Here is a 19,654-nt window from a genome sequence, read left to right on the forward strand (position 1 = left end):
TATGTTACCTAGCATCTTCTCTATTCTGATGAGAAGCATTAGACTTCAAAATACCATGGTATAAAGAGTTTTACTTATCCTACACCCCTAATTGATGTATCATCCTTCTTGAATAAATGTATATAAATTAGTATATATTTTTATATTGTCATTTTCCTATTTTACTGAGCCTCTCTCTTTCTCTCTCTATATATACATAAATATTTTCTATTTGTTTTGTACATAAACAGTAATATGTTGCTACACAGTCATAAGCATGTTTCAGTCAGCTAGTTACTATTAACTAGAGACCTCTTCAGGTGATACAGCTTTTACAAAAGCAAAGTTTAGTTTTTCTGTATGACTAGACAGAAGTGGTTCGAGTTGAAATTTAAAATCCAACAGTTAGTGCTTCTGCCCTCTGTCATTGATACAAACCATGTGGAAGGGAAAACCTTACTAGTCATATAAACAAAATGAACTACAGAAGAGCGTTCTATTCATTTATGAAGAGCTTTGCATTATTGCTAATGACAGCTGGCGATTTCATCTACCACAGTGCTCAACCCACAAAGGAAGGGGGGACACATAATCACCCACAAACTGTTTTGTTGTAGTACAGCTGTTCATTGTAGCTAAATAGTCTACTAATTCCAGCTGATGTACATATTTCAGATTTTCATTTGTTTTGAATTCTCTTGTTCTGAAAATAAATGAATATCTTCTGATAATTTTTTAAAGTATTCTTTGAAACTCGGTTAATCGTAATAAAGTTGGTTTTAATGGCTACTATTTCTAGCATACCCACATTAATATGGCATGCCTGGGTGGATATCGAAAACCCACTCTGGCTATTATTATAACCAGCTACATTTCCTGTTGCTGAGAAGATGGTGGACAGTCATTAAGCGGCAAATAAATTGGTAAAGAAAAGAAAGGCAAAAAATGAAGAGATTCACTAACATGGTTGCTGTTATCTGTAATATCATGCTTATGTTTTAAAGTTTTGTTTGGAGAAACTGGCTTGAAAATGTTAACGCTTTGCTTGGAGATGGATAAACACTAGAAATGTTGAATTGTATTCGTGTGTAACTTTGTTTAAAAAAATAAAATAATAATAATATGAAAACTATTCAAATCAAAAGTGAAGTTAGCATAACAGATTTTTCATTCAGCATGTCTTAACAAAATTCACTGTTAACAGTAAAATTTCAGTAAAGATTTAATATAAACCAGATAAATAATGAGACAATAATGTAGTAAAGTACACAGCCAAGAAATAAAAAAAAAATTTTTTTTTTAAATATATAACAAATAACTTTTACCAAATGCAAGCATCAAAAGCTTATAAAAAAAACTGTTAGCTTTAAGATACTGCAACTTGCTTTGAAATAAAGATAAAAATCTTTAAAACAGTTTCAGTAAGTTAAAAATAGACAGATCGGTCTAAAATTAAATTTTAATGTATTTGGTGACAGTTTTTAGTTGTAATTTTTTTTTTTTTTTTTTAATTTCTGTTTTCTCAATTGTAATCATAGAAATAGAAGCTAAAAGTCATATCTCATTGCAGCCATGTTGGATTGTTGACAAACCGGCAAATATAGATGCAATTTTATATTGAAATTAAAAAACAAAAAACTCTCAGATTAAAACTATGCAGGTAGGTAGAAAAGTAAATTTTATTGTGCTTGGTAAAAGTTATTTGTTGCTTATTTTGTTTGTTTAAATTTTCTGCTGTCAGTCATGCTATATCATTGCCAATAATTATTTCAAGTTCAAGCGAAAATAATTAAAGAAAATTTTTTTTTTTTTTTTTTTTTAAATCTTCCAAACATTTTAGGAAAAAGAATTTTAATAATGAAGCAAAGCCAAATTTAGGATTTCGACTCTGATCCAAGTATTTTCGGTTGCCATTCATAACTAGAATTAGTTTTGACGTTAATGAAGTGACACGTTGTTATCATCCTCATCAGGGTCACATAAATTCCTAAATAACGGAAAAAATAATTATTATTATAATTAGTATTATTTGAATTCTTTGGATTACTGTTCCGATCTTGAGTATGATTTTTACAACGTTTTGGTTGATGTAAACTGACCATCATTGGGTGTATCATGTCAAACTCTGCAATCTGCACAGAATTCTGAATAAAGCCCTTTATTTAATTCACAAGGATAGTATGTTCTTATTCTGTTAGTTTTAACTGGATAGAAATCTAATTTATAAAATTCACTATGTCTGTCTGTCTCCATATTTTCAAACTCTATCTCTTCCGAAACTAAAAGTTACAGAGCGCCACTAGGGGCCGCAAATGATTTAATTTATTATGGACCGTTCTTTTGGGGATCTTTAGCCAGTTAAAAAAGTTTTTAAGGGGTCAAAATAAAAAAAAAAATGGTTATACATTTTGTACATTCATCTTAGTTTATTTTTAATCAGTTCATATGCGTGTCACGTTGGTACAGTGGTAACGTCACCAGCTTTGAATGTTATAGTTTTGCTTTCGGTTTCGATTTTAGCTGATGACACCCAAATACTTTTCTTTTTTTACCCTTGAAATCACGACTCTATAATAATATATACAAAATCTGGACAAATTAAAATATGTTTAAGCGTATTTTACGACCGGGCAAAGCCCACCTACCCTGCTAGTCCAATGTAATTCACAATTGTATTTTGAGTATCGCCTGCATTGAACCTTTATAGCCTCCAGAAAAGTGTAACTTAAAACTGAATTTTATTAAGAACTATATCCATTGTGCCACGGGTCCTTAACTATGGTTTTCCAAATTTTTCGCTCAAATTATAATCACTTGTTAAAGTTATTGAGTATGCCTCAAAATGTCTGACACCTACTTTCTCAAAATGAAAGACAACTACTTGTTAGGTTTCACTGAAATTTGAACTCTGTTAAAAACTATTTGTGTATACATAATTTAAAGTTAGATTCTTTAATTTTTCTTTTAGCTGCGAGGATATTGTAAAACAGCAAATGGAAATTTCAGAATATTCTTGCCACATTTTAATTTGATGTAACAAAGTATAAAGATATACATGATATGTATAATTATAGATTACACCATTTTTCAAGTCATCTATACTATTATCTATATAATAAAGTAAAATTAGTCAAATTCTTAATTTTTGTCATAAATAAATTACTTCCTACAAAATCAACATTTTATTTCGTTAAACGCTGAACCATGTTTTTAAGAACAATAAAATATGCATTGAGTTCCAAAAAATTAATCTGGTCAGATTTATTTTCATATAAACACCATTGTATTTTTTTTTTAATAAGAGAAAGTAACTATATTCGTCCATTAGACTTGCGCTCCCTTTGGAAGAGAAAAATATTTTTGCAAAAAACTTCTTTGGGGGAAAAGATTAAAAAACCAAAAAAAATTTTCTTGGGGGGGGGGGGGTCTCTGTGTGCTTTAAAAAAAGAAAAACAAAACAGATTGCAAATAAATGTGCTACTGGACAACACCAGCTTTTTTTTTTCTTTAGGCTGATTTTCCCCAAATTTATCATAGATTATCATGTATGTTAGTTGTTACTAATAAGGTTGTCGAGATTCCATGATTTTAATTTCAATACGATAGTAATGGAAAACGCTACTCTATTTTCGATACCATAGAAAAAATCCTATAATTAACACCACTGATAACTAGGCTCTATATATTGCATGTCGCATAACTTTTGATAAGACAGAAAACAAAAGATGAAAACAATAAGAAATATAAAGCAAGGTTGAGGCAAAAAATATAATTGAAAGTGATGTAAGTACCTTGTACTAGCTCGGTTAGAATCAAAAGAAAAGGATAGGAGATTGAAGGAAAATAGATAAAAGGAAAAGAAACGAAAATTTTAAGTTGTGTATGTATATATATATATATATATATATATATATATATATATATATATAAATCAATCTCATGTTTTAACTTTATAGCTGCAGAATTTGAAATAACTTTGGTATTGTGTGTGTATGTATGCATATATATGTGTGTCTGTGTGTATGTATGTATATATATATATATATATATATATATATATATAACCTGACAAATTGCTTTGTAGATGAAATGCGGTAGATTCTGTGTTGCTTAATTGCCATATATATATATATATATATATATATATATATATATTTCCATAACTTACTACCTAGATGTATGGAGCATTGTTGAAGTAAATACTGAAAATCGATACATAAAATATCTCTTAACATTTCATGTGAATATATGAAAAAATATATAAGTGTGTGTGTGTACATGGCATCGTTTTTAAGACATATTTAAAAATATTAAATTATTACTACTTTTGACAGCTTTAGTTGAACTTAATTTCAATTACTTTCAGGAATTTTTTTATTGAAAATATTTTTTTGCATACAACTTAACATATTTTTTCATAATAAAAAAAAACGGTTGGTTTCACTTTTCATTATCCCTTGAAAAAAATCTAAAGAAATATTTTAAAAAAAAATTAATTCTTGAATGATTATAAAAAAATGTGTATTAGTTTGAATGAGATTTGGTTAACTCTTCAGCAAGCTCTATTGATGTAAGCATTATCTAGATTCCTGAATAATGTTCACAATTATGAATGGCAGCTTCCATTAGAGGTTGAGTGTGTATGTGCATAGGGATGGGATGGGACTGAAGTCATCTAAATCACTATTTTAACTTTCTGTGTAGATCTATTAAAAGCGCTAGTCTCGTAATTTGGAGGTAGTAAGTTCAATTCCTGAGCAGTGCAGTATACTTATTTTTTAATTTCTTTAATCAACCATACAAAGGAAAAACAAGAAATAAAACCGAGTTTTTGTTTTGACAGAAGAGGTTTAATTTTTTTTTTTTTTTTTTTTTATAAAGGAATCACCACTTATCAAGACCTGGAGGTCACTCGAGGATAAGGGTTACTGAGTGTACAGTGGTCAAAGGGAACATGTCGTAGTAATCATTAGTAGTGGAAATTTGGTAAATTGGATTACGGGATGGCTCAAGAATTTGTTGATGTTGGACTTGAAGACAGCCAAATCGAAATTGGCATTTAGACAACAAACAATTAGGTTTATTCAGATGATTATTTTCGGTTGTTCACATTTTCTTAAGATGCATCTTTTTTTTTTTTTTTTTTTTAACTAGGAATCCTATTGAAACTTGTGTATTATTTTTTTTTTTATCCTTATGAAATTAAGCTTCATAATTTGTGTATTCATTTTATTTATTTATTTATTTATTCATTTATTTTATAGCCGTTGTTTCAGTCTGCAAATAAAAGATGAATACACTCTTGAAACTTGATGATTTTACATGTTACGGGATTTTTTACATAAAGATGGATAATTTGTATTATTTGGATGATTCAGACCACTGTTTTCCTCTGGAGTGTAATTCACACAATGTTTTGGCTGATGTAACCTCCAATCTTCTTTGGGTTTATCTTGTTGAACTCGGGAATCTGCACAGAATTTGTAACAGAACCCTTTATTTAACCCACGAGTGTAGCATGCTCTCATTCAGTCTGCCATGATCAGATAAAAAGCTTAAGTAATTAACTATATATATATATATATATATATATATATATAATTTTTTTTTTTTTTTTTTTTTTTGTATCATTCGTACTGAGGCTTGAACCTTCAACTTCCAGAAGAGTGTCACTTAAAACCTAGTACTTTATCTGTTATGCCATGGATCTTCATCTAAAAAAATTTAGAAACATAATTTGAATTATTCAGACTACTGTTCTCATCTTGGCTGCTATTCTCACAAAGTTTCGACCAACATAATCCATGATGCAACAGATGTAAATACTAAGTAATGAGTTCTAAGTGATGGTCTTCTAATGATTGAAGGTTTAACCTTCAATATGAGTGATACTCAGAATATAATTTTGAATTACTTAAGACTTCTGTCTGGTTGTGGCTGATAGAACAAGAGCAAGCCACCCCTGTGGATTACAGAGTTCAACTAGATACACTTAAAGATCAGAGGTTATGTTGGCTGTAACGTGAGAATGATATCCAAGATAAGAGCTGTCTAAATAATAATCCAAATAATCCAAATTAAGAATTTTTCTATGGAATTTCAACATTAAAAAAAAACTCACATTTGAATAGAAGGTTCCCAAGTTTGAAAAGATCAGTTTGAAGGTTAAAGGTTATATCAACTGAAATGTTAGGAACAAAAAAACTAAGACAAGCAGAATAATACAAATTATCATGGAAAAAAAAATTATGAAACAAACATAATCAACTTTTAAAATAAGATTTTAATAAAATGTTACATTTTAAGTTTTGGTTTGAATGGTTTATTTGATGATTTTGAAAAATAGTAACTTTTTTTTTTTTTTCATATTTGTTTTCTTGTCTCTAATACAAAATGCACAAACTTAAAACATTTTTTTTTTCTCATGATATTAAAGAATATTTTTTTTTTTTTTTTACTGGAAACAAAAAACAAAAAGGTCTTTTTGTCTTTCTTGTATTTCTGAAGGAATCAATAATTGCTAACTTATATTTGAACCTGCAGATCTCCCAGTGCTAAAAAGCTCTGTAAAACCGAAATGCTGTCCGATCATGTCAGGTAAAAGAAAAATCCTTTCAGTTTCCGCTGAAGAAAATAAATAAAACTGCAGGAAAAAAGCAGATAAAATTTTCTTTTATTTTTGGTACTACTTTGGGTTCCAGCATTTTCGGCTTATCAATCCACACTTAAACACAAAACTCTTAATTATCCATTTTTAATTTAATGCAAAGCTTTTTTTAACCAATCATTGCTTTTTATTTAATACAACTCTCCTTCACATTATTCTTCCATTTTTAATTTTTTTTTTTTCTATATTTTCTTTTAAATATTTTCCACAAATTATTTTCTCTTTTTATAAATATTATATATTTGCTGAAACACTGACATGGTGTGTGTGTGTATATATATATATATATATATATATATATATATATATATATATATATATACATAGTAGCTTCCTTTTAGTCTTGAAAGACCATGGATACCGAATGTAAGGTACCTGCATGTGGAATTTTTGTGGCAAGAGTTGCGCAGTCTCCAACCACACCTCTCCTGAGTTGGCATTGTTAAATACCAGTGGCAAGTGGCTGTTCAGGACGACTGGAAACAATGCTAAGATAAGTGGAGAGCACATACAGCGCATATAATTCCCAAATGGTCACCCATCTGGTACTAGCCAGGCTCAATGTTGCTTATTTGACGAGAACAGGTGTGTCAACATGATTATACCGTACAATAGATAAAATTGATATTTGCTTGATGCATTATGCTGTGAAGAAAAAAAAAAAGTAAATAAATGATTAAATACATGTTAATACAAAATATGTTTGAAAAAAAAAAAAAAAAAAAAAGAAACTTTAAAAATTGGTTTCAATATGCGCTGACGAGATTGCCGTAGTTGTGCAAAGTTATTAATATGTAAACTATTATATACCCGTCTGCTAATATTGGGCTGAATACAGTTGTATGCAAGCTATCACCAATAAAAAAAAAAAAAATACAATATTTTTGAAAATGAACATTAAGAGGGTTTGTCGTAATATTTTATATATATAGCTTTAATACTGCACTATTGAGCTATCTCAGTTGAAACTTTGTGTTATTTACTTATATGCAATTACTATCATAATTAGTAAAACTGCATATAGAAAACACGCACACAAACATATATATATATATATATATATATATATATATATATAAACTTCTTCCACTCCAATCATTCTGGGTTTGACACATAACTTCAAGTGTTGAGTTCCCTAATTTGGAAACTCTGGAGAAATATCAAATCACCCATGTGTTACCTGTACTCCCATGTGTACTCTAACTCAGAGTGGTAGCATCTGCTAGGCTCCATCTAGCATTTACAGATTAATTGTTTACAAAACAAATTAATCATGTCCAAAACTTCTCGGACACATTGAAAGGTCACAAGAATAAAATGACCCAAGAACGATTGAAATGCCGAAAAAAAACAAGACACATCACTCAATACGTTATGGGCCTAACCAATAAAAAAACAACTTTTAAGCAAAATTCAACTTTATTCATGAACATATTTTCCTTCTTGGGTGATAAACTGGTTCCAACATTTCTCTAACCATTTGATGCTTTGTTTTGTAAAAAAAATTGTGTTTATCCTCAAAACATGTCTCGGCAAAATTTCCCTGGAGCATTGTTTTTAGATTTGTCATTAGTCACTAGAGATCAGCTTTGGAGAATAGGGCGAGTGCAGAAGGAATTTCAAGTTGAATTCCTTTAATTTCACCATCATTGCGATATGGTGCATCGTCTTTGAAAGACTTTTTTTTTTCTTTTTAATTTGTTCCCATTTTTGTTTTGCAATTTCTTTCTTCATATGCAAAAATAATGCTTTGTAATATTTATATTGAGGGTTCTTCTTTTCTTAAGGGTAATTAATAAAAACGCCTTGCACATCAGAAACAACAAAGCTAAAACCCTTTCATCGTTGGTTGCTTTATATGGGTTTCACTTGTTGCTGTTGGGTTAGTTGTCTGCTGATTTGACTTCAATTTGAAATGGTGGATCCACGTTTCATCCTTTGTTGCATTAGAACAGTGGCAAACACTCTGAATTGTTTTTGATTGTCAGCAAATTCAGCATCCATTTTAAACATGCCTTTCTCATTGACAAATGTTTATGCAAAATGGTGAATACACACTGCCTTAACTTCTCTTTTATGCAAATTCAGTTTACAATCAGCCAAAATGAGTTTCTGGATTTTAAAAAATTTTTTATTTATCCTCTTTGAACAACTACTGAATTTGGGCAACTTGAGCATTCAACACCATTTGTGTTTATAGGGCCACGATTAAAGTCAGCACACCATCTTAACCTTTGTTTCTGATGGAGCAAAGTCCGAATAACACTTATGAAGCCATTGCTTTGCTTTAATAGTATTTTTTGCCATCAGGAAGTAATGCTTTAATCAACACACGAAATTCAGATGTTTCTGTCATCTTAAAAATTTACAAGAGTAGCATCACTTAAATAAGTGAAATTTGTAAATGAGTATTTCAATTGCACTCTAATTTGACAAGTATCGTTTGAAGATTATGAAAATCATGAATTTTTATTTTTTTAGTGGTGACATGAATGTGATTGATGTGTTAATAATGAAACAATTCAGTTAACAGCAAGTAATTATGTATTGAGCAGATACATCCATTTTATGCAACAATGACCCTTCTAAGAAGTGGCTAAAATATTTTTTTTTCAGATAGGGTAATTAAAAATTGCTACTACAAAAAGAGAAAACATAAAATTATAGTTTTAATGCATAAGAATAGATTTGTTTTACTTACTAGTTGGGGTACGAAAACTATTTAAGTACTGGAACTAGCTTGAAATCTGTAATTATCCCAAGCGTTTTATGGTTAATGGGTATTGCTAGTTAAAGTTCAAAGATCTGATGGATACAGTTAGTATAAGTAATATTAATCAAAACAAAAATAAAACATTTTTATTATTATGCATCTACAGATTTATAAAGATAAAAGTTCGGGTTTTTTTTTTTCTTCATTTTTTTTTCTTCATTTTTTTACTTCATTTTTTTTTCTTCATTTTTTTTTCTTCATTTTTTTTTCTTCATTTTTTTTTCTTCATTTTTTTTTCATTATTAAGGTAGCTTTGAACAAGACTGGAGCTTGTATCAACAACGGAATATTTCTATTATGCCTTTTACAATATTGACCACATAACCAACTGATATAAAAATGAAGTTCCTTTCTGATCCCTTTCATTCCACTCCTGCCCTCAAGTACAAATGAATTTAGAAAAACTTAAGTACAAAAAGGTTTTTTTTAATTAGATTTTTCATTCTCTTTTCTAACCTGGACCTATGTCTTAATGTTCTGATATTGCTTGAAATTAAAATTTACATAAAGCGATTACACATTTTAGTGGTATAATAAGCAATAACAAATCTGAAATAAAATTAGCATATTTGATCATCATCATATTATGTGAATCCGAAGATTCTAATGTTGGCATTGGTTTCTTTATTTTTCTAGCCAGAATTCTTTCTATAAAGACATCAAGAATTATGGGAGGAACCACATGAAGGTTTCCAACATCCTAAGTGAAAGTGATTTTTGTGGAACAAGCTGTATTCGAACTTGGGACCTGCAGGTCGTCAGTCCATGTTCTTAGTCACTAGAACACCGTCAACTCCCAGCATATTTGATATTCTAGTTTAGTCTGCTATAAATTTCATAGTAGATTTAATAATTTGAATAAAACATCGTTATGATTATGCTTGTTTCTTCCTTAATACGATTGTAACACTATCAATATTAACTCACAAAATCCAAGGAGGGCAATTCATTCAAACTATGCGGAACAGTCGTATTAAAACTCTGGTTATTGTCAAGATTGTCTGTTCTTTTTTACTTCCGGTTTTTGCTGTCCATTTAGCTGGATAAATTAATACATAATTAAGCAGACAAGAAAGCCATTCTTAACAAGGTGAAGAGGGGGGAACTTTCACATTATCTGAAAGAAAGATAATCATTAATCAAAAGGGACCATATCTTGCTTGTCATCATCGTCCCATAATCGTAAATTAAGAAAGCAGACAATTTTGACTATTGTTAACAAGACAATTATTTTTTTCAAAAAATATCACAACGTTAACGAAATGAAAGACTTGTTTGTTGGCATCAGGATAAACCTTATAATGTTGTTTGGAAGACAATAGACTTGCATGCAAAAACTAATATTTGTAAATCCAATAAATGGCAGGGAGAATGGAGAAAAAATGAATCTCTGAAAACAACACAAATCTCATACAAAATAAACAGATCTGGCATTAAACCCACCAAACCAAGTTAAAAAAAAAAGAAAAATTCACTGCAAGAACTCATATAGCTAACACCACTGCAAAGAACTTTGCTTTCTTTTATGTATCTAAAATCAAATGGAACTTCAATGAACATAGTTTTTTTTTTCCAAGAACTGTTTGGTTGACTACAACATAGTAGCCTTAAAATCTAATTTAAAGTCTAATGTTCACAAATATCTGCTGAGCCATCCTTACCAAATTCTGCTTGTTGGACTCATTATTTCTAATCCTCTCAAAATATTGTTCATTATCAAATTGATAATCTCATTAACTTTTTATCCTCAAGTGGCTTTTGGCCTTGGTAAATGGTTGCTCATTGATATAAAAAATAAATTAAATAATTAACAAAAAAAAAAAAAAAATACTTGTGCTTTAACTATAAAATGAAACCACCAATTTAAAATTCTTACATTTCATTGTATTTGGATCTTAACATTTCTTTTTTTTTTTAATTAAGCAACTTTAAAAGTAAATTTAGAAAATACCAATTCCACCAAGAAATCTAATTCTCGTTTTATTATTTTTCTATTATAAAAATATCTTCTCCTGGAATTCAGTAATACCAAGAGCCAACAAAAAAGACATACTATAACATATATTTAAATGGTCAATTAGGGAGAGGAAAATTGTGTTCTAAACTTTACTTGCTCAGTGTTTGAAAGGTAAATGGGAACTTTTTTTTTTTTTTTTTTTTTTACATGGGGGGGGGGTCACCACTTATCAAGGCCCAGGAGCCACTCGGGGATAAGGGTTATTGTGTGTACAGTAATCAATGGGATAGTATCGTAGTAATAGTATTAGAGATTTGATAAGGTGTCATTACTTAAGGGGGCGGTTCATCAGGAATTTGTTTGTGTTGGACTTGGAGACATCCAAGTTAAATTCGGGAGGGGGGAGGGGACAGGCAAGCAGCAGAGAGTTCCACAGCCGTGCTATTCTAAGAAAGAAGTTTTATTCATGGAATTTACGTTTTGATTTAGGCACGGATAAAGAGTAGGGAAAATTATTGACAGTGGTTTCAGTTAGTCGGGTGTTTTTTGTGAAAGATTGGCGGGGGGGGGGCAGAGAATGGAGCTCAGACGAGCACTTGCCATGGAAATAACGATAAAACAGAGACAGGCTTGCAACGTCTCTTCTGTGGGAGAGAGGTTGTGAGGGAAGAGAAAAGGGCATCACCCACCAAGCCACGGTCTATTTTGTACTCTGTCAAGGCAATGGAATACAGTAGAACCCCGAGATATGGTTGCCCTAGGATACAGTTTTTTCAGGTTACGATGTGGAATACAATGTTTTCTTGGCATCTGCCTTACGATGTTATTTATAATGTTATTTGATTATATACATGTGTATTATATACTGTACTGTATTTTGTTACTAATTTAATATGTACTGCATAAAATTTTGCTTAGGCCCCGCCATACGGCGATTTCACCTTACAATGCCAACCTCTGAACGGATTAATGCCGTATACCGGGGTTCTACTGTATGGGAATATCTATGCATCTCATACAGGAAGGGGGCCCATGGATTTCTGGAAACTTCCACTAAATTAAAATTAGGCAAAATAGTGAAATATTTTATGACGAAAAGCACATGAAAATGAAGTAGTTTCTAACAAGACTTGAACTTGTAACTCCTTATCGTTGGAGGGGGGGGGGTTATTTTACATACCAATTGATTTAACCACCTACTCTCAGATGAGAGGTTATAAATATATTTGTGAACATAATTACAAACATTGACCTTGTGTTTAATTATAATTCTCCAAAAATAGTTATTGATTCATAAGAAAGTTAAACTTCCTAACTTGGTGATATTATTTCAGGTGTGTCCGTATAACTATCCAATTAGTCATATGCCGTGTTTTTATTTTTTTTGGTGAAACGATTTCACATGAGGAAGACGCTTGTGGTTTCTGTGCGGCCAATAAACCCAATCCTTTTGAACTCTTAGCAAAAGACATGGATAAACAATGTCTGTTTTTCAAATGATGCTGAAAATTGTGTGTAAAATGATTAATTAAAAACTACTAGGACCCACGGTTTATGAATAAATTAAATAAATTTGGTCTGTGAAAGTGCTAGATGTTAGAGGCTGATATTTCAATACTATCAAGAATTAAGACTTCCAGCTGGTCATGGTTGACAGAACGAGAACAAGCAACTTATGGATTAAATAGTGGGGTCTGCTCAAAATTCTGTACAGATTCTCAATTTTTGACAAAAAAGTTAAAGATTATATTGACTGAAAGGTTGTGAGCATAAAATCTAAGATGAGAAAAATAGTCTAAAATAATAAATAAAAATAGACTTTTTGGTTTATGTACTTGTCTATTTACCGGGGAATACTGATGGCTTTGTTCATGACTTTTATGGCAATTAAGCTACACAGAATATTCTGCGTTTCATTCGTGTGAGAATTCGTCAGGCTTATACAAAAAGTTGTGGTTATCGCGCATGTCCGTATATAAAAATGGGGAATATTCTGTGTAGCTTAATTGCCATATATATTTTCATAATCTATTACCTAGCTCTGCCTATAGATTGAGCACTGTTGAAGTAAATACTGAAAATTTATACATAATACTATGTCTTTGTATATTTATGTGATTAAATGAAGTAGGCTAAATATATATATATACTAGCAATTCAACCCAGCTTTGCTCGGGCCCTATGTACTGTTCATAACTTTATGTGCATATATATATATATATATATATATATATATATATATATATTAAAAAGTTTGACTCGTGTCCAGGTAATCCACATCTAAAATTTCAAGTGTTCAGACCCAAAATTGGCAGAGGGGTTTGGTAGTTTTCAAATGTCAACTCTTTCAACTTTGACCTTTTGGCAGCCGAATTTTCGCCCAAAAACTGATTAAAAAGCTTGCTGCATGTCTGAATACCCTTTATGTAAAAATTCAAATGTTTAAACTCAAAATTGGCTTAATAGTTTGCTAGAGACTGCAAAGTTTAAATCTTTTGAACTTTGGCCCCTTGGCAGCATAATTTTCAGCCAAAAACCGAATAAAAAGCTTGTCCTATTTCTGAATACACTATTAACCTTTTTTTTTTCTTTTTTACTTTAATACATTTGCTAAATAAATATTGTAATAATCTGTTTAGTGAAGTTATATATAGTAATGTAATTTTTACAATTATATTTATAACCTCTCATCTGAGAAAAAGTGGTTAAATCAATTGGTATGTAAAATAATCCCCCTCCCCCAACGATAAGGAGTTATGTGTTCAAGTCTTGTTAGAAACTACTTTATTTTCATCATTTGCTTTTTATCATAAAATATTTTACTATTTTGTTTCATTTTACTTCAGTCAAAATTCTCAGCAATCAACGGACCACCTTCCTCAGGCTAACACTTGATCTCTACATGAGATACATAGATATTCAAATCTTCCATTAAAATTTTCATCTCCTTCTTAAACACCGAGTCATTTAAAGAAGTTAAGAACATTATTTCCCTCTCCCCAACTGACCGTTTAATGTTATAGTATATCTTTCTCGTAGTCTCTTGGTCTTATTAGATTCCAGGGCAAGAGTTTCTCTAGTCTGGTGGAGTATCCAGTTTAATGCTGTTACTTAGAGTAACATCTCTTGAAGAAATTGCACTATTCATCGTAAAAGCCAGTGTTGGTTAACCATACTGAGGAAATCTTATTTGGGCTTTGAATACTATGTTATTTTGAATATTTAGTCAGAGTTTACTTGTAGGTGGGAAGTATACTCGTGTCAGATTGTCCTGGCAAACGCCTGTACAAAGGGACCTTAGACATTCGAGAAAAGTATCTTGTAGTCATTCAAGTTAATATGTATATTAATATATGCGAAAGTGTGTTTGGCATGTTAAGTGGAAAGATTCAGAAGATACAACTTTCAACAATAAATAGATTTTATGAAATATTGGTATTTATGCAGAAGAGGTTATTGTCAGCATATTCCAGGCAGGTTATGTAACCCATTGAAAGGTGCTAAAACGCTTAGCTAATGAAATCACAGCAGCCAACAAATGGAAAACTGTATCTTCTGTTCATTAAATTTTTAAGTGAAAATACAGAATAGTTATGTTAAGAATAGCTTTCTAAATGTTGTTTCAACACTGTCTATAAACCGCGCAAATAATTTTTTTTTTTCCATTAAAATTACCTTACAATCACTTTCAATTATAATTGTTTTTAAGTGTTTAAAACATTGGCCATCATGTTTACATACCCTGCATGTTAATGATAACGTGGTCCCTATTCTGTATAAGTACCGAAATATCTTTCATTAAATAATTTTTCGTTCAGCAAAAGGTATTTTATTATAAACTAGCTGTATCTATGCAATAGAAAAGAGGCTTGCCTTTTTCTGTTGTTCTTGGCCTTCGGGTCGGGATCAAAGTGTAGTTGGCCATGTGCCTAAGTTTTTTGTTCATTGTTGATTTTCAATGTATTTTTAACATGAATAAAGGATTTAATATCTCAAAGTGTAGTATCTGTTCTTCAGATGCTGCACTTAAGATAATTTGTACCAGTTAATGGAGGGGAAATCCTCTATACTGGGACAATTATTATTTTTGGTAACCAGAGTGCCCCCTTTTTGCCTACTTTTAGGGGAGCTGGTTTTTACCCCACATAAAAAAAAAACCTTGTGCCTAATTTGCTTTGGTGGGGAAGCAAATAAATACAATAAATTAGCTGTATCTATTCGACGTTGCCTGGGATTCCACAATATCATTTTTTTTTTTTTTTTATATATATATTTTTAAAGAAATAAAATGTTATAGTTGTATCATTTTTTACTTTGATAAATATTAGATTAGTATTAAATAAAAACAGACATGTAAGAAACGCATACAGATGCTGCAGATATTGTATCTATACTCCTATAGATTTTTCTTTTTTGTGTATTGATATTCATATTAAAAACACTTTTTCTATTTATTTAAAAAGAAAACAACATCGTTATATATGGGTCGTGGAATTGCAGTCACTAGCAAAAGATCTAGCTAATTTGCATATTAATTTAAACATTCATTTTAATTCTCTAGTATTTTTTTTGGTTTTCTTATGGGATAATCATCTTCAGTTAACTATTACATGTAATTATATTCATGCAGACATTCTACATGATTTATACTAGTGTAATATTTGCATAAAAAGGTTATAGTAAACAGAAAGCTCTTTCTATATATTTTTTGTTTAAAAGATTTTTCCTACCAAACTCCTGTCAGTTTTTAGTCTAGACATGAAACTTAATATATAGGGTATTCAAACCTATGTGAAACTTTCTATTTGAGTTTTACCCCTGGAAAATTGGTGCTAAAGTGTGAAAATTTAAAAAAAAAAAAAAAATGGAATTTGCCAGGAGAAGGTCGAACGGCAGCATTAAGAATATGCATCCGTAACGTAATAGTTATTGGTTCATGTTTTAATTTTTAGCTATGCAGCAAACATGTTTTCATAGCTCAGGATTAACATAAAAGGAAGAAGTAAATTGTAAGCTAAACGTTTTGGTTTCGATTCCCGGTGGCGCACAAGTAATTTTTTTTTTTTTTTTTTTTTTAACTTTTTAAACCATTATTATATATTGGGTCCAATATAATATAATAATAAATACAAAATCTGCATTAATTAAAATATCATATTTAAGCGTATTTTTCGACTGAGTAATTCAGAGTGGCCTGCTAGTTAGTATAGAAATGAGAGTGGGATGGGGATAATATGTTCATGTAAGGAAGACAAGTACCTTTTTAGTTTTCAAGTGAATGCGAGTTATCCCCTTACATTATTTTAGTTATTCTAACAAAGACACCATTTTAGGTCATTATTTAAATTTGTTTCCCTTGTAACAATGTTTCTAGTTGGAATAATTTTTTTTTTTTTTTTTCAAAGAAACTGAAAAAAAAACATTTTTTTTCTTCCAAAGAACATGTGAAAGAAGATTAAGACTTTTAATCAGAAGTAAATAGCTAAATGCAATGCTATTTAGGTTTGAATTATTGAATCAAATAGATTTTTTTTTCATATATTAGATTAAATATAAGATATGAATAAAAATTAGTTTCTTTTATGAATTGTTCAACATTTTATTTTTCATTAAACGATCTTAATTTCTCGAGTTTTTTTTTTCTTGTACATATCTCCCATAATTTTACTTAGACGACTTGTACTTTTCTAGTTGCAGAAGCAGCTAAACCTCCAATTCACAATCTTTTAGCATGATTCATTCCATCCCTCCTCCCATGTAAGATAAAACTTAGGAATATATTTTCTTCACACAACCACACATTGTTTGGGTCAGTATATTGCTTGCCTTTATCCAAAGCTTAGTGTATCTATTGTTAATGTTAGTGATGATAGAGCCCCACACACACACAGAAAAAAAACAAAACTTTTTCTTAATTCCAACAGTCTTAGCCCCGAACCAAGTAGATCAAAACATTGAATTGTGGATAATTACTGTAATTTCACCTTTACACTTCTTGTTGGTCTCTTTTTAACATAGATTCACACTGAGAAAGCAGAGTTAATTGCAAAAGAATGTATATCCCATGACATCTTTGTTTTATATAATTCTTAAGTGTAAAGTTGTTTGTAGTCTGAATTTCTTTTTTTAACAGTTGAATGCTTTAATCTTTACATGTGGGTTCAGTCCTCTTCTTTAATCAAAGCGTGCCCCTTTCTAGGGAACTGGAGTTTTCTTTGCATTAAAAAAAAAAAAAAAAAAAAACGACCTTGAGTTTAACTGCCCTTGTAAAAAGGCAAGTAAATATACTGCACACCTCTGGAACTCTCTTTCGTTTGCCTGCTTTCTAGCTGACTACAATATGGTCGTATTCAAGCCCAATGTAAACAAGTTTTTGATGAGCCGTTCCTCTTAATTAATCCAATTTACCAAATTTACACTTATAACGATTACTATATTGTCCCTTTGACTACTGTACACTCTTTAACCCTTATCCTCGAGTGGTCTCTAGGCCTTGATAAGTGGTGACTTCTTTGGGGGGGAAAAAAAGGGTGGGGGCATCCAAGACGGCCAGTCAGATATCTCTCTTCTACAAATGACCATGCGTGGTGACTTAAATGCGTTCATATTTATTTTATGCTGCACAGAGAAAGGATTACATGGTTTGGACAAATGTTTTATGAAAATTTTATTTATTTTAATATTAAATAAGGAAAATCATGTTTTTTATTTTTCTATTTTTATCTTGTAAAAGAATCTGAATTATGCAATTCTGTGTGACTTCATGCACTGCAAGTCATCGCAGTAATAATATATATTGCAACAAATAGGTTCAGCAGTTTTAATGGTGAAACAGGTATAGCATACGAATACAGCCGTGTAATAGGACACAGTTGGGTCTTGACTGCTTGAATTAAACTCCCATCTCTCGGAATGCAAATGATAAAAAAATAAATATTTAAACATTATCTGGGACACTTACGTTGACTCAGGTGCTCAGCTATGGGCTTAGTGGTGAATAAATAGGGGGAGAAAAAGGTTTGGAAGATTTAAGAAGTGGCTAGCGTTACATATTTTTCCAACAACAGAAAATACTTGTGCACGTAATCAATTTATTTCAAATGAAGTGAATAATTATTGTTAGCCTTTGCTTCATCTGATATTTTTATAATGAAACATTGGATACTTAGAGGAAGGACTACATGAAGGTTGCCAACATCCACAAGTGTTTCTGTTGAATGAACTTGATTTGAACTTGGTACAGTCTGTTATTAACCACTTAGCCACCATCACCTCCATGTTGGTGAAATTCATGTGATTTATTTAAGCACTTAACATGTTTAGTGAAAATCCAAAATTCTTTGAATTTATTGCTTACAAGAGAATTGCGTTTTCAATTTTCAACTAGTTTCAAGATTTCAATGTTGTCTACTAGTTTCAAGATTTCAATGTTGTCTTTTCCTTATTAAAACTTATTTGAGTGTTAACATATAAATTTCTATAACATACAAACATTGATTTATCACACACACACACACACACACATATATATATATATATATATATATATATATATATATATTTATTAAAATTGATACATGCTTTTTCTTCTGATGAGTTAAGGGCAAAATAAATTCATTGATTGATATAATAATTAAATGGATGATTCTGCGCTACAAAACAGGTGCTGTCAAGAATTATGCATGTCAAACATACTTGAAGGAATAAATGGTAAGATGGTTAACATCTTGAAATTTGGAATATAGACTTTTGTCATTTATTTGTAATGTGCTCTGTAATTACATCGAGCTTCATAAATTAAAGGATTGGTATAAATAAAAAGTGAAATATAATTGAAGAAACCCATTTCCACACACACACGCATATATATATATATATATATATACTAGCATTTCAGCCCGGCGTTGCCCGGGTGTTTGTTTGGAGGTGTATGCTGAGCAAAAAAAAAAAGAGTAAATTTTTTTTTTAATTTGACCCCTATTATGACCCCTTAAAATTTATAGTTTCGGGCTCAAATCACTTTATTAAGTTAGATCCAGGTTCAAGGAACCTATATCTAAAATTTCAAGTGTCTAGACCCAAAATTGTCGGAGGAGTTTGGTAGAGTTCTTAAAGGTCAAATCGTTGAAATTTGACCCCTTAACAGCCAAATTTCTGGCTGACACCTGTCACATCGATTTTCCCAAATCTCAGTACCCGGTATTTCAAATTTCGAGTCTATAGACTAAAAATTGACAGAGTTATTGCGTAGGGAAATGTACACAGACAGACAGACACA

At 30.6% G+C, this 19,654-nt stretch overlaps 1 protein-coding gene across 9 annotated transcripts in view; it reads left to right on the plus strand.

Moving 5' to 3' along the window:
- LOC145252501 (rab11 family-interacting protein 4A-like) overlaps positions 1 to 19,654 on the plus strand; it is a 302,623-nt gene that overhangs the window by 125,637 nt on the left and 157,332 nt on the right. For 5 of the 9 annotated variants that reach the window (XM_080111998.1, XM_080111997.1, XM_080112001.1 and 2 more), the window contains exon 5: positions 6,523 to 6,576. The exons of the other annotated variants lie outside the window; for them this stretch is intronic. In XM_080111998.1, the coding sequence (XP_079968124.1) occupies positions 6,523 to 6,576 (54 nt within the window). The remainder of the gene's footprint in view (positions 1 to 6,522; positions 6,577 to 19,654) is intronic. 9 annotated transcript variants of the gene reach the window in all.

This window comes from Euprymna scolopes, chromosome 29 (assembly GCF_053919585.1).
Source record: "Euprymna scolopes isolate OS-2025 chromosome 29, ASM5391958v1, whole genome shotgun sequence".
NCBI classification, from domain to species: domain Eukaryota; kingdom Metazoa; phylum Mollusca; class Cephalopoda; order Sepiida; family Sepiolidae; genus Euprymna; species Euprymna scolopes.